Source organism: Parasteatoda tepidariorum, chromosome 1 (assembly GCF_043381705.1).
Source record: "Parasteatoda tepidariorum isolate YZ-2023 chromosome 1, CAS_Ptep_4.0, whole genome shotgun sequence".
In the NCBI taxonomy this organism is placed as follows: domain Eukaryota; kingdom Metazoa; phylum Arthropoda; class Arachnida; order Araneae; family Theridiidae; genus Parasteatoda; species Parasteatoda tepidariorum.
The window spans coordinates 72386580-72402579 of record NC_092204.1 but is presented as its reverse complement, the minus strand read 5'-3'; the positions used below and the strand labels follow the sequence as shown (position 1 = coordinate 72402579).

At 28.9% G+C, this 16000-nt stretch overlaps 1 protein-coding gene across 3 annotated transcripts in view; it reads left to right on the top strand.

Moving 5' to 3' along the window:
• The first annotated feature begins 19 nt into the window (after positions 1-19).
• Positions 20-16000, top strand: part of LOC107447959 (serine-rich adhesin for platelets) — a 40529-nt gene continuing 24548 nt past the window's right edge. Inside the window, exons 1-6 of one of the 3 annotated variants that reach the window (XM_016063010.3) lie at positions 20-211; positions 2472-2555; positions 8568-8732; positions 8826-8953; positions 12537-12729; positions 15367-15862. In XM_016063010.3, the coding sequence (XP_015918496.1) occupies positions 2513-2555; positions 8568-8732; positions 8826-8953; positions 12537-12729; positions 15367-15862 (1025 nt within the window). In that variant the 5' untranslated portion in view covers positions 20-211; positions 2472-2512. Of the gene's footprint in view, positions 239-776; positions 809-2471; positions 2556-8567; positions 8733-8825; positions 8954-12536; positions 12730-15366; positions 15863-16000 lie in introns of those variants that run through there. The other 2 variants (XM_016063012.3, XM_071187022.1) reach the window with 2 other exon arrangements.

The following is a 16000-nucleotide window of genomic DNA, read 5'->3' as shown; positions in this document are numbered from 1 at the left end:
TTATTTGCTGGCAACACGTGCAAAATTTTTCAATTCTGTATCAAACCAAAACTTCAACTTAAACTTTAATTATATTTAGATTGTTTTTGTGTGTTTTATAATTTGGCGCTAATGCAAAATGATATATATGTGTAATTAAATAAAATTTCTTTTATTCATTAAAATTAGTTAAAATGATTCCTATAGAACAGATTATTCATTCATTATACAAGTATGCAGAGTTATTGTTTTCTAAAAAGTAGAGTTTGTTATTTGTTTGTAAACTTGTATAGTAAATAATACCAATTTTTTAAATTAACTAGCTTGTTCTAGTCATTAAAAAACGAAAATAGCTTCTTTCATTTTTTGTATATACCTTTTCAGTACAGTGTGTTATAAATAAAGGCTTTTATAAAACTCTAAATGTATAAAACGAAACAATGTTATTCAATGCATTCTTAGGTTTGTGTAGGATCTTGATTAGTTATAATTTCTACTATCTGTTATGACCAAATTATTGCAAAAAAGATTTTCATTTTTGAATGAAGCTCACAATTTTCCAATTAAGTTGTTAACATCTGTTTGTTTATTGCCATCACTTTTCTTTTTGATAAGAAACTGGCTTCGTTAAAATAACTGTATGGCTAACATTATAAATTTCCTAAGCGTTTAAATTTATCTTTGCATATGGAATCTAAATTTCTATCACAGAGATGCACAACCAATTTTGGAAAGTCGGACACAAGAATTAGAAAACACTATGTGGGGACCAACTTTAGCATAAAACTATAATCGTAAGAATTCGAATTCTGTTTAGATATGTTTGAAAGTAAGTTGAATTACGTATGCACGTGTAACTAAATTTTTGACTTGAAAAATTTAATGAAAAAATTTAAATCTGAATATAAAAGTGTTAACAAATAAATTACTCTGTAAGAAAACTTCATTGGGTTCAAAAATATGTCAATGGAAATAAGAGATATCAATAGAGATGCCCATTCTCAAAACTTACCAGATCAGACTACTTGCAACATGTCGAGTTTTATTTCCATTTGCATGTTTTGTTTTTTTAATCAAATAATATCTTATCGCTTTAGTTTCTTGGGACTATTTATTATATAGAAATAGTTGCAAGATAGGAAGATTTTTGTATCAGTACCTGCACCAGAATAATTGTCAAGTTTTGGGAACTTCTGGGCAGTGGTATGTTAAAAATTAAAAAAAAGAAAACATAACAAGAAAGTGACCTACTCAAAGAATATAACTTCTAGTCACCATCAGGTGACTAGAAGTTATCTCAAGTCTCAAATCTCAGGTTTAAAATCATAGTGCCCTGGTGATTATAGTTAATGAGAATCACATAAGAAAAATATCCTGCAAGATTACAAACTGAATTACTATGACAACTTTATAAATATACAAAATATTTTTTTAACTGAAACTTAAAAATTTTCATTTACCTGAAAAGTTAACATTTTTAAGTAGAATTATCGCATCAAGCTTCTGAAATTATAAGGTTATTGTATAGGCTAACTTTTAAATACAGATGGGACTTGGCTTATCCACTGAAAATTGCTGCAATATTTGTTGTTGATGTGCCCAGTTACTGTCTTGTTGGATAGCGAACAGGGGCAGATTTCCGTAGTGTGATCTGCAGTAGAATATTCGCCAAGTCTCGGAAACTTCCGAGCAGTGACCTCGCGAGAAACTAAAAAAAAAACAAAAAAGCATCACCGATAAGGACTAATTTGAAAGGTATAACTCGTAGCCAAACATCTACATATTTTTTTTATTTTTTTTTGAAAAATTTGGAAGTTTAAAATCTATTTGGCACCTTGGCGATTATAGTTGGCGCGACAGATCACAATTCAAACCGACAGATTACCAACAGCCTTTTAGAGACTTATAAGAATCTGCTTTTTTCTAGAATTAATGATTCTACTAGACTTTAAAAATTATGACATCTCATGGCTAGACATGAAAAACTGGTCTCATTTTAATAAAGTTGGTTCCTATTTAAAATATGAATTCTCTACTTTATTTATCCATCAATATTCATATTTATTCTATCTGTTAATGAACATAACTAAAATTCTAAAACATGTAACGTTTGAACAATCAAGGCTTTTAATTTGGATTGAGCAAACACCTGCATCAAGGAAAAGCTGTAATGCAATTTGATACTCAGAATTATTCATTCTCCTTCAGTTATTTATATTTAAGAAGAAAAAGCTTTTATTTTCCATATAAAATTTGGTTATAGTTTTGCCTGCATATATTTAATATTGTGCTTTCTTTTCTTGCATGGGAGAATTATGGGTCTTAAGAGTCTTGACATGAAACGCGTCTTAGGGGACTTCCCATCTTGCATACGATTTTTCGCTTATTCGCTACGTTAAAGCATATAAGCAGAATCATTGTACAGCTATTATTTATTCTACTAAACTGTTCTTAAAAAATTTATTGCTTCTTATACTTATCATTTGTTTCAGATTAAATTGAAACTGAAAATTTTTTTGCATTTCTCATCTACATGGCAAAGTTTTTCCCATCTGAAATCGCTCGATTAGTTCTGGGTAAGTCTATTAAAACTAGCTATAAAAATATCCTAATGCATATTTTTGTTTAAATTAAAAAAAGAAAAAAATTTGTTTAAATGTATTGATACTCTTGATATATAATGTCTGATTATATTACATTAGATGTGTAAAGTTATTATATCATGATTGTGTACCAAACTAATATTTATGTAATTTAATAATATGAATTTGATCTATCAATTTCTTCAATAATATATTTTCTGTTTTAAATTGTACAGTATTTTTTCTTTGCTATGAGAATTATGTGTATAGTTAATATAGATGCCTCTCAAGTTAGGATAGGTTCACAGAGTTCTTAAATTTTGTTAAAAACATTTTATTATGCTTATATTTTATAAAATAATTAAATTAATATACTTAAAATAATAAATTTCTCTTAGTAGGAACAGCTATTTCCAAGAGAGATATGCAGAAGCATAATCATAATATTTGTAATACAAGGGCAGTAAAAGTCAATCAGGTTTAGTAGTATGCATGCTGCTGTTGGAAAGAAAAGATAAAATTACCACTGTGAGGAATATGAGACTTAAATTAGGAGAAAGGATATGAAAATGTAAAGGATACCATGATGCAGTTTTACAATATAGAAATCTAATGGTTTATTATGCTCATTGCACCTATTTTTTAAGGAATTTTATTTTCCTGGTCAACATCAATAGTTGCCAATATTATGTTAAAATTACACTTATGTTTACACAGATTCTTCTCTTTTCATTGGCACAACAGCCCAGGATGGGCCTTGGCCTTCTCAACAAGCCTATGCCAAGACATTCTTCCCTTAGCTAAGGTTCTCCAGTTTATTATCTTTAAAACTTGTTGGTCCTTTTCAAGGCAGTCTAAAAATCTTAGGTTTGGTCGTCCTCTTTTTCTTGTACCTGTTGGCCTGGCACTAAAAACTTTTTTGGTTGTCCTGCTATCCTCCATTCTTATAATGTGAGCTGCCCATTTAATCCTTTGAAATTTGATAAATTTAATGACATCAGATTCTTTATATGCTTTTTGAAGTTCCGTGTTTGATCTTCTGAACCAGGTACCGTTTTTACTTATTCCACCTAAAATGCTTCGCAGTATTTTTCTCTCAAATCTAGCTATCATATTTTCATCTCCACGGGTCATTGTCCAGGTCTCAAATGCGTTTGTAAGCACTGATCTTATAAGACATTTATAGAGTAACACTTTTGTTTTTCTTTTTATTAGACTTGATTTAAGATATTTTCTTAGACTATAAAAACACTTATTGGCCATTGTGATTTTCATGTGTATTTCTTGTGTAGTGTCGTTTTTGTTGTTAATCTTAGACCCCAAATAGGTGAAGCTATCAAGGGCTTCGAATTTGTGTGCTCCAATTTCAAACTGTGTTTCTTCATAGTCAGCTTTTATGCAAGGCATATATTTAGTTTTATTTTCATTGATTCTTAATCCCATGTTCATGGCTTCCTTCTCCAGATATAAAAAGGACATAAACACAGGTTATAAAGGACATTTGCATGAGTAATAAATAATGATAAATGTGATGTTATGACATACAGAGTGGGAGGAACAAAGACATTGATGTTGCATAATATGTCATTTTCTCAGAATTCACTTGACTTTTTTTTTTAAAGGTTAAAGAATTGCCTGATTGTGTTTCTTAAATCTATCTACTAAGTAGGAAATTTTCATATTAATTTTTAAGCAATAAACGGAATTTTTCTGCATATGGATGTGAGGTTACTGTTTTTAGAGGCATTTTGGTTTAAATTGCCTCTAAAAATATTTGTGTTAGTTACGGTAAAATTTAGAAGTACATTTTTCGTTTGTGAAGAGATTAGCTACAGCTGTGGAATTGATTTTATAATTAAATAATTTAATTATTGTTGTGCTTGTGTTAAAACGCTGATGAATTTAAAGAAAGAATTATGTAAGCCTCAGAGCTATTTTGTAGAAAAGAAATAAGATACATATGACTAATTTCAATTTGGTAATATTTTATGTGTTATTGTATCTTTTTATTATGTATTATTGTTCATTATTATGTATCATACTATCTATTTACTGAAAGTAGAGAATGTTTTAGGTAGTTTTAATGATTTATTTTTATCTAATTTGGTGCTAAGTGATAACGAATCTGTTGCCATTTGCAAATAGTCGATAAAGATCTGCAGTATTTTTTATTCATAAAATGTATATTTAGTGATATTAAAGAGTAGATTTGGGCATAATTTTTATAAAATTGGATCCAGAGTGGTAAGAAAATTCTTGCCTTTGTGCAAATATTTGACATAGATATGAAGTTAATTTAAATTTATGAAATGTATGTTTACAGATGTTAAAGAATGATTATTGTTGGAGTCATATAAAATTTAGATGGTTCAAATTATTTATTTGAATTTTTGGTATGTGATGAAAATAAAAAAATTGTCAAAAACTGTTAATGAAACAAAAATTTGTAGAGCAGTAAGGAAGGAATTTCAGGAATTTTTGCTTTTATAATGCAACTCTGTGAAAACAGTGTATAATAACTTCAGAATTGATAATAAAGTAATTTCTATATTAGAAGAAGAAAAGTAAATGGAATCATTCAGTGGAAAAAAATTGTTACCTGAAGGCAAAAAGCTTGATACAAATTTGCCCATGAATATGATTTTGAATTTAAAATTTTGTTTTAAAAACGATTCTCTGGCCTTTCTGATCTGCATGGACAATTTAGCAGTATTATAATTATTTTACAAAAATTAAATATACTTCCACGTGAATGTTATGACAGGTTTGTTCAAAAAGTTGGATCATTTGAAATATATTTGTCCTACAATGCAGATCAAAACAAGCTTCTGTTCTATCTTATAGAATTATTCTATATTTCTTCCAGAAGCTGAAGATTCTTTCAATCTTAACTCATAGTCAAATAAAAAAAAAGATCAGATATGCAAACTGTTAAATTAACAGTTGTTAAAGAACTTGAACGTTTCCCATTGATAATGACAGAAAACTTTAAAAACAATTTCACTGTAGAAGATGTCACTGTTAATCATGTTAGAAATATTTCAGACCTTATTTTTTCAGCTAAAAATCAGAAATTTAAAGGTTTTGTCTTGATTGCTGCAGCACACATCGACAAATTTCTTCCAACTACAACTTACCTATGAAATTAATGCTATTCCCATTAAAGATGTCAATATATTTCAAATTTATCAGAATTTCTTTCCATTTTTAATTCGTTTTTCTAATTTTGTGTGTTTGGTACATTGCTCTTTGAGCCTATTTTCATTATTAAAATTTTATTTTGTAACTATTTTACAAGATTTATTAAAAATGACAATTGGCATTATTGTGTATAATCCCCTGTAAAAGTATCTTTTCTTTTGCATATTTTCTTTCCTCATGCAATCATATTTTGGTGTATGAATGTTTATTGTAAGGTAATTATCATTTTTTATTTAGTTTTGTCTTATGATACAAAATAATATTTGCAGAAAACCCCTTGTCATGTTGCAATTTCTTTTTAAAATTACAAAAACTACTTAGAAATGTGTTTGAAACTTTTTAAATTTTTAAGATATGCAAATCAGATTTTTTTGATTAGTTGCCAAATACGATTCCCCAGAAAACTATGGAAAAAAAGTTAAAATTTTTCCTCACATGCGCAGTATGAAATTACTACTTTAATTATTTATATATTGCACAGTTTTCAACGAATTTTTTTCAAATTTTAAGGCAAAAATTTTGTAATTTTAAACTGCTCTAAAATTTTTGTTTGGTTTTATTGAATATTTTTTAAGTTATAGCAAAAAAACGTAAGACAAAAAAATTCGTTTTTTATAAAATATCCATATCTCCATAAGTGTTTAAGCTAGGCTTACAAAATTTTGTGCAATTATTGCATATAATAACCAAAGTAATTGTTACAAGCCACAAATTTATTGCTTGATTTGTTAGCATAGGGCAGGGATGGCGAACCAGTGGCGCGCGTGCCGTTTATGGCACGCGTCACAATGTTTTGGGCACGCCACCAATCACAAAGTTTACTATGAAGCATATTAACAATTCAATTAAAATTCACAACAAAAGAACAATTAATGCCAAAAAAGCAATTAATAACCATAAAAAAACAAGCGAAGAATAAATAACTAGCAAAAAAAATAACAATTCTGCTTAAACTAACATCTTATAACCCTAATATAAGTTATTTGTCATTTAATCTGCAACAACGGAAGTCACACTGATGTTACTTTAAGTTGAATTACGCGTATAACTGAGACATTACGAAAGTTGAGAATTGCATTTTTGTGAAAGATAGTATTTAGTATTATTATTTACCCAATTTGAGAGTTTTGAGTTGATAGTATTTAGTATTATTATTTACCCAATAATCACGAAATCAAAACTAATTGTCAGCACGTCTATGACCTCATTAAAATATATTTTAGAAAAAATGGCACGTTGGGGCATGAAGGTTCGCCACCCCTGGCATAGGGTGTTCAAAAACACTTTTTTTTCCATTGTAATTTTTGGCCGGTACCCTAAACCTCTCAAAGCTTTAAACTTCATTTATAAGTATGTGAAATTGCATGATCTAAGCACTTCTGATGTTATGAAACGATTCTTTTGGTATTTCTTGAGAAATATGAAGAAATGAATTAGTATAGAAGTGTTTCCATTATTTTTTCCACCCCCTGTTATAATATATATATGTAACTAACAATGTAATTTTAAAAGAATACTTGCACTTTTAGTGTTCCATGACTATAAGTTATTTTAATTTCTGAAATAAATTTTGAAATAACATTTTTTAAGCAGTCAAATTAATTTAATATGTTTTTAGCAAATGTATATGCACAGATATTAGTATTTTAAAAATAATGCCTATGCCAGGGATGGCGAACCAATGGCACGCTACACAATATTCTGGGCACGCCACCGATCACAAATTTCACTATAAAGCATATTAACAATTGAATTAAAATTCACAAAAACAAGTAATAAAAACAATTAAAAAAATTAACAATTAATGCCAAAAAAGCAATTAATAACCACAAGAAACGAGCTAACAATAAATAACGAGCAAAAAAATAATAATAGCCCTGCTTAAACTAACATCTTACAACGTAATATAATTTATTTGTCATCTAATCTGCAACAACAGAAGTCACACTGATGTTACTTTAAGTTGAATTACGCGTATAACTGAGACACTGCAAAATGTTTTTTTTTTTTCATAGTAAATAAAGAGTTTTGAGTTGATAGTATTTAGTATTATTATTTTCCCAATAATCACAAAGTCAAAAGTATTTGACGGCACGGCTATAACCTCATTAAACAATTTGTTTGAAAAATGGCACGTTGGTGCATAAAGGTTCGCCACCCCTGGCCTATGCCATACCTTTTTAACTTAACTTTACCTTTTAATTTATTCAAAATAATTTTAATTTATCTAGTTCTGCAATTTGTGTTATTCGTAATATACATCTTAACTAATCTATTATGCAGTTTTAAAATTATGTTTGATTGAAAATCAAACATTTCGATGTCCTAGGATTTTTTCTACTGTGTTACCTTTTTTCTTGAATTTCCAAAAATAGGTCCCATGACTTGTTTCTTATTGTAAACTGACTTATTTTTTTTATTTAAAATTTTTTTGAAGATTGTTACAGGGGGGAAAATAGGTTCGTGTTTTTTTTTTTTTTTGTGTTAAATCAAAAAGAGTGCTGCTGTTTCAAGTTTCGTGCTACAGAAACATTCCAACAACAGCTGTTTATAAGTAGGGTTTTAAATATTAAAAAAAAAAATTCTTTTTTTTTCTTCAAAATTTCTCTCAATTTTCAGTGTTTGTGTGTTACCCTTTATTTACACATATTTATAAAAGCTAATATCTGAAGCAATATTTGTTAGTGTTTTATTATGCATCAATTTGTTAGTTTTGTATACATTCAGTTTTTAGATTTTTATCGTGTTTGTTGATACTCATCTTATGTATTTATGTATATATAATATTGAAATTCTTTTTTCTAGGATATTTAAGGGATTTACCATGTCCGGAAACACAACAAAAGTTTTTAGTGGAATGTCCCCATCTTCGAGAATATTATCAGTTATTACAAGAAGGCGAGGCTTATCCTACAGATGTAAATGGGAAATCACTAACAGAAATACTGAAGGAATATTGCACTTTAAAACGTTAGTTAAAAATAATTTATAACTTAAATTTTCAAAAAAAAATTGATAGTTAAATATTATTTTAAAATAAATTTTCATTTTAATCTTTTATAGGTGAATCCTCAAAAAGTTCTGCAAATGTACCCAGTTCTTCAAACACAGCCAATCATCATGTGCCTCTTCCTACTCCTGTTGCAAATCCTGATTCCTCCAATCCTGAAGGTTTCAAAACTCCCTGCAAAGTATACTGTTTAGTTTTTTAGTTATTTTTTATTAAAATAATACTTGCTAACTTTTTTCATTTTACGATGCATTTGTTAATATATATGGTAATTGAGTTGAGTTTAGTCTCAATTTTTAAAGATGCTATCTGCCTGAGCTTAAGCATTTATATTCCATTTCCAATGAGTTATTTAAATATTTTGAGTTACTTCTTAATTAAAGTCATTGAAACAATTTTTAATTTCGCATATGCAATTATTTATACTTTTTATAGAGTTAGTTGAATTTTTTATTTGAAAACATATGTTTCCTCATTTACTTTTATGTTGTTGTTGTACGCCCCCATTGGCCAGCAGTGCTTGGCCAGGTCCATGATGTTAAACACCCTCAAAAAATACAACACCGTCAATGGATCATCTGTTAAATCCTGCTTGGTGAGACCCAGGCACGCGAGGATGTGGTGAGGCAAAGCCTGCTCTGAAGAACAGTTGGTACAAATTTCAAAGTTCTTGGATCCTTCTGAAAATTTCATTGATTTAAGGTGACCACTTCGAAAGCGGGCAAGAATAGTTTGTTCCCATCTATTAAAACCTTGGGCCAGGGAGCCTCCAGGGTAAGAACACTGATATCATGGGTGCTTTAGGGGGATACTCCAGGTGATCTTGTTTTCGTGTTTTATTTTTGAGAAAATTTCCAAAAAGGTGAGGGGTGCCGACGGCACAAGGGACTCGCAAGCACCAGCTTTAGTCAAAGTGTCTGCAATCTCGTTACCTTCAAGATCGGCGCGTGATGGGATCCACTGCAGATGAATCTGATCCGAAATGGATAGTCGTTTTTTACTTTTATGAATCAATTGATTTGTATAAAATGTTTTTGATCTAATCACTTATTGACGGTATAATATACTGAAACATATAATGTACTCTTAACAGCGTTGTGTATATGCATGGAAAATTCGTCACCATCCTGGAAATGTTCTTACTCTTACTAAAAAGGGGAAAGAAAAATTCGTCTCTTCAAAAAAGTTTTTTTTCTTCCTACTAATGGAACGTGATTTAAAATTGCATTACATGATTTTTCATGTAATGCATGCAAATATTCTTCTTCTCTATATATTAGCGCCAATTTTATATATTTAAAATTGCATTACATGATTTTAAACCACACATCACGGTTCATATTTACACATTTTAAGATGATGCATTGTGTTACATATTTTCACAATTTCGTATTCATGCGCCAATTTCATATAAATCGCCAATATTGTGGCTTTTGTGTTCAAGTATTTTAAAAATTATACATTGGAATTTGTATTCCCACGGTTTCAAAATCAAATATCAAGATTCATATTAACACGATTTTAAAGTCAAGCACCGAGATGCGTTTTAACATCATCTTGAAATCAAACATCGAGATTCATATGCACGCGATGTTAAAACCGATATTTGTATTCAAACAATTTAAATAAATTAAATCTTGCATCGATATTTATATTAAAACGTTGATAACATTCTGTGGATAAATGCTTCCTACATACACTTTTTTCTTGCTTAAATATCAGGTATTTTTTCAATTATTTAAAAAGTGTTTTTACACATAAGATTTTTGGATTCAACTCAACTCATTCCTGCGGTTTGAATCAATATAGAGTTCCGTAAAAGTTAAATATTTATAAAAAAGAGCTGTGATTTTCAAACCAATTTCGCCAAATTGAAGTTGGGACAAAAGGTTGAAACTAGTTACAAGTGTTAATCAGTGTGTGCAGAAAGTTTTTTTTACTTTAGATTTTGTGTTCGCAGAAAGTTTTTAATTATATTATATCTAAGTCTGCTTATTGACAATTAAAACTTCGTTTAAAAAAAAAACATTATTTTTCTAAATACCATAATTTCTGTCATGTGTCTGAATCCTTTTTTTTAATTCTGATATTTTTTTTGCAAAATATTTTCCACAGATATTAATTCATTTAATAAATATGGTTGTAAAAATTCTTTATTTAATAAATGATTAGTTATTTCTATCAAGTTTGAGATAAGATAAGATTTCAACTATTTGTTTTTAATTACAAATCAACCAGGTGATATCTTTAGAGAGACCATAATCAAGGTAAGAAGAGAAAAAAAGTGATTTCCAAACTATTATATTACCAATCTATTAGAAGGCATGACTAATAATTCTTTGTCTTATTTTACTTATCACTGCCTAGCTTGAAAATAAAAATAATTCAGGCATACTAAAAACTAATGTGAGAATCAGTTATGTTTAGATTAAAATGAAAGCAAAAACAATCCTGTTACGTTTAACATGCTCATATTGAGGCAACCTCTTTGTTATTTTCATTGATTCATAAATACCCCTAGAAATGTCGCTTAACTGGTTCTTCCACTAAGCTTTTCAATAATGTTGGTATGCACGTTTTATATTTGTGCATGACTTCGTAGTGTTGTTACTGATAAATTTTTTAAAAATTTTATTCAACCCATACAAAGAACAGGTATTCAGCTAGTATATATATAATTTATTCATATCTTAGTTTCCTATGTTTTAGAAGAAAGACTTTAAAATGTTATATATTCTAAAAAGTAGAGATGTAACGAATATTTGGCCACTATTTGGTATCCCACCCTTTTACCGAATATTCGGTTGACTGAATGTTTGGCCAAATATTCGGCAATGTATTTTTTTGAAAAATATTTTTTTGAAAATCATATTTTTTACTATACATTATTATAACTAGTTTTTACACATATTTGTTAAGCTCTAAAACTTGCACACGACTTGCATATTTCTGTTCTGTGAAATAAATGGAAAAGCGAAATTTGAAGAATTGAAGCAAGATTACTATATACTAAATCAAGAGTTCTGTACTTCTTACTTATGATTATATTCAGGCTAGTCAATTTCATCTCTTTTTTTTTCCCTCCAATTTTTGTTTTAAGAATTAAAATTTTTTTGTTGTTGCTGTTTTTATTATAGCGCTGAACATCGCGCTTTTGAGGAAAATATTATTTTTGGCATTACAGTTTTATTTTAAGAATTAAGAGGGATTTCTTCAGTTTTTTTTTTTTTTTTAAGTTATAGCTGTTAGTTTTTTATTGCCCCATACGAAAAAATATGGCAAAGTTTTGATTAATTTTCGAAATTTTTGTTATCTGTTAATGATTTTTTTAAAAAATGTTGCTATTCGGTATTTTTATGTCATATTTGGTATCTGGTCGAATATTTGGCTAACCAAAAGGCATTTATTTTTTCAAAAACAGTTTTTGATTTCACATTTTTCAGCCACTCAAGATCTGAGGATTTTATCCTTGGAATTTTGAAATTTATTCTCAAGATTAAGAAATTTTGACCTGTTGTATGGATTTTTAACATAACAAACTGCTTCAATCACACCCTTGTTTCAGACATGATATGGTTAAAATATGACTTTTGTGGCCAAAATTTGAATTTTAGAAAAGTTGGAGGTAACATTTTAAGTAGTGTCTCTTACACAAATTAAACTGAATTTTTGTCAACCCTCAAATTTCCACTGTACTAAATTTTATGTTGTACTTTGTTTCAAATAGTATTTCTATTCTGTTAATGAATTTTTTCTTTCTTTAGAGCAACCATGTTGCTTTAGTAAAGCATAGAAGTACTCAAAAAAGCCAAACTCAGTCGGTTACTACAACATTAAGTTATCAGACTGAAGTTCGCACTCCAAGATTAAATCTTAGTTCAAAGTATTCATCGCCATATACTCCGAGAAGATTAACCGGTGCTATTACAACTCCATTAAGCTTCACTGGTGACTCACGTGAGTTTTTCACGATGTTACATTGTCATTATAAAGTTACATTTTATTTATTAGCTAATTTTTAATGTAAAAAATTGAAATTTTTTTTTTGTATTAGAAATTATTCTGCATTTTTTATGACGCAGTTTTCATACAATCTGGAGCTTTTTTTAAATTTTAACTGTTATATTGTTTTATAGTTTATCAGCTGTCTCATAATTTATCCGTATTCATAAACAACATGGTTTATTATTATTAAATATTAATTTTGTTACACTTTATTTATATTTTTCCGAGCTTTATAAACAGATATCATAAAACTATGTTAAACCAAACATATCTTAAGTTATACAGAGTTTTCACTACAGCGCGAGAACGCGAGAATCTCGCATATTTGTTTCTTTTCTCGCATTAAAAAATTATTAGCGCGAGAAGTTCGCGCACTGAATTTATCTATTTTAAAATGCACGAATCTCTCGAATTTTGGAAAAAATTTAGTCTTCCGCCATTTTGAAAAAGACATGAAAACAGCTACGACAAGTGTTGAGAAAAAAAGTGAGTTCTTTATAATAAGTTGTTTAAAGTTATCTCTAGTTTTTGCTGTTAATGAATTACTAAACTCCCTCATCGACAATTTAGAGCAATTTATAAAAGTTTAAGTCTGTGAAAACTAATCTGGAAGACCTGACAAATAGTATGAACATGGAAATAACTTCAACGAACTTCACTATTCCATAACAGAAATAAGTGAGGAACCTATGCTGGCAGATGTAGAGGATAGGAAAGTGTGTGCACAATGCTACAAATTTAATTAGTGATTCCGAATAGTTCAGTATCTGTTGCAAGGTTATTTAGCCCCCAAGCCGAATTAAAACAAAATATTGTAACAGATCGATTGGTAAGCATTTGAGCAAACCTAATGAGAATAGCTAATGAAAAAGTAGATACAGAACATTTTCCATATGATAATGCAGCAAAAATATTCAATGTTCAATGGTTTAGAAATCAGAAGATGTTAAAAATTTATTATAATTAAAGAAATATTTTTTTTAAAAGTCTATTCGGGTTTTTTTAATTTTTAGAAATCTCACTTAACTTTTTGAAATCTCACCCTGTTTTTGAGACAGGGTGAGAAATTCTCTATCATTTTTTTTCTGTAATGAAAACACTGTTATATTGCTGAAATTATTGTTCTTATGGTAAGAACGATCGTATAAAATGAATAGGAAATGGCCTACATATATGTTACTTATATATGTTATATGTACTGTGTGCCAAAAAAATGGACCTCCCTGAATAACTTTTGATCTAATAATTGGATTTTCATGTTTTGGGACTCGATCTTCATGGTTCAAAGAGGTGACCTCAAATATTCTAATTAATAAGTACAGGCAATATTTTAAGTTACGAAATCAGACAAAAAAACATACTTTTGTCTGTAACATACCTTTTTTTCGACGGATTGAAATTTTTGTCCAGAAAAATATCGGGGGTAGCCACAATCTGTGAATTATGGTCTCCATAGTTTGATCAGAAGAGCGCTTCAAATTTTGGACCTCTTAATACTAATTTTACTTCTTGCATATTTCACTCTAACTCGAGAACTTTTTAAGCTGATTGAAAATTTTAGCTCATAAGTATAAAATTCGTTTATCCAAAGGTAATTCCATGCAAAAAAATAATTTTAAGTAAATATTTATAATTTTATTTAATAATGATCAAAAAATTTTGAATTGTAAGGTATGCAATTCTTTGCATAATTTTAAAAAAGATAATTTTGTATGGCCAAATGCAAAATTTGAACAAAATCATTTGAATTGTTCCTGAGACATTAAATTTCCAAAAAATCAGATATTTAACATTTGATTTCTCAGGAAGTAGTCATTCGATTTTGATCAAATTTTGTATTTTGCCATGTAAAATTACATTCTTTAAAATGATTCAAAAATTGTATACCTTACAGTTCAAATTTTTTTTAACCGTTACTAAATAAAATGATCATAAATATTTACTAAAAATAAGTTTTTGCATGGAATTATCTTTTGACAAAAAAATTTAATAATTGTGTGCAAGAACTTTTCAATAAACTTAAAATGTATTCGAGACAATGTGAAATATACAAAAAGTAAAATTAACATTAATGGATCCGAACTTGGGTGCAATCGCTTGACCAAACAACTGGAACCATATTTCTCAGATTGTGGCTACCCCCTATATTTTGGGGCTCAGAAATCCAATTCCGTCGGGAAAAAAAAGGTAGGTTTATTCAGGGAAAGTATGTTTTTGTGTCTGATTTCGTAACTTAAAATATTATCAGCACTTATTATTAATCATATTTGAAGTCGTCCACTCGAAACATTAAGATTGAGTCCTAGAACGTGAAAAATCCGATCATTAGATCAAAGACTATTTAGAGTGGTCCTTTTTTTTGCGCACTGTACATTATTATTTTTAGAATTTTCTATCTTCTGAGTTCTTGAAATTTTTTTGATATGAATATGTTGAAAAAATATATGTTTTTTCTTTTTAAATATTAAAAATTGATCGTTTACATTATTTAAATTTATAATTATTATTATTGTAATTTATTATTATATATATATTGCTAGTTTATTTTAATTACTTTTTTTATTATTTATTTGTGTTTCTATTTTACAGCTCCTCATAAGAGTTCTACTGCACCTATCTTTAAGCGAACAGCTAATTCTGATCCTATTCCCAGAAAGTCTCATAGATTTGTGCAAACTGATGCTTGTAACAATGATCATGCCAGTCATAGTTTAATTCCAAATAGTGCCACAACTCCACCTTTTTCCCACAGCATAGTCCAAAATTCACAGACTGCAGAAAATGAAACAGTTAAAAATAGCCATTGTTCCCACATTACAGACTCACTGCCTGATTCAATTACAAATCAACAGCTGTCTGAATCAACTCCAGAAATCATTTCAAGTGAAAATAGTGTAACCCTAACTCTTGAAAGTTCTGTCACTCCACAGTATATAACGGATCCACCACCTTATGCTAGAGCACCAGCTACTAATTCCCCAAGGCTCATATTATCTCTCGACAGATCGCAAATAGCTTCGTTAACAACTCCCCTGAAACATCCTAGGAACTGGGTTGAGGAAAGTGCATCACCTAAACGGAAAGGGTAAGTTGAAGTGTTCATAATTTGTCTTCCAATTTACATTAATGTTCTTTTTATAAAAAAAAAACTTTTTGACACAGAAAATTTTATTTACATTCTGGTGTATGTGAAGCCCTTTTTTATTATTTACTACTGATGTGC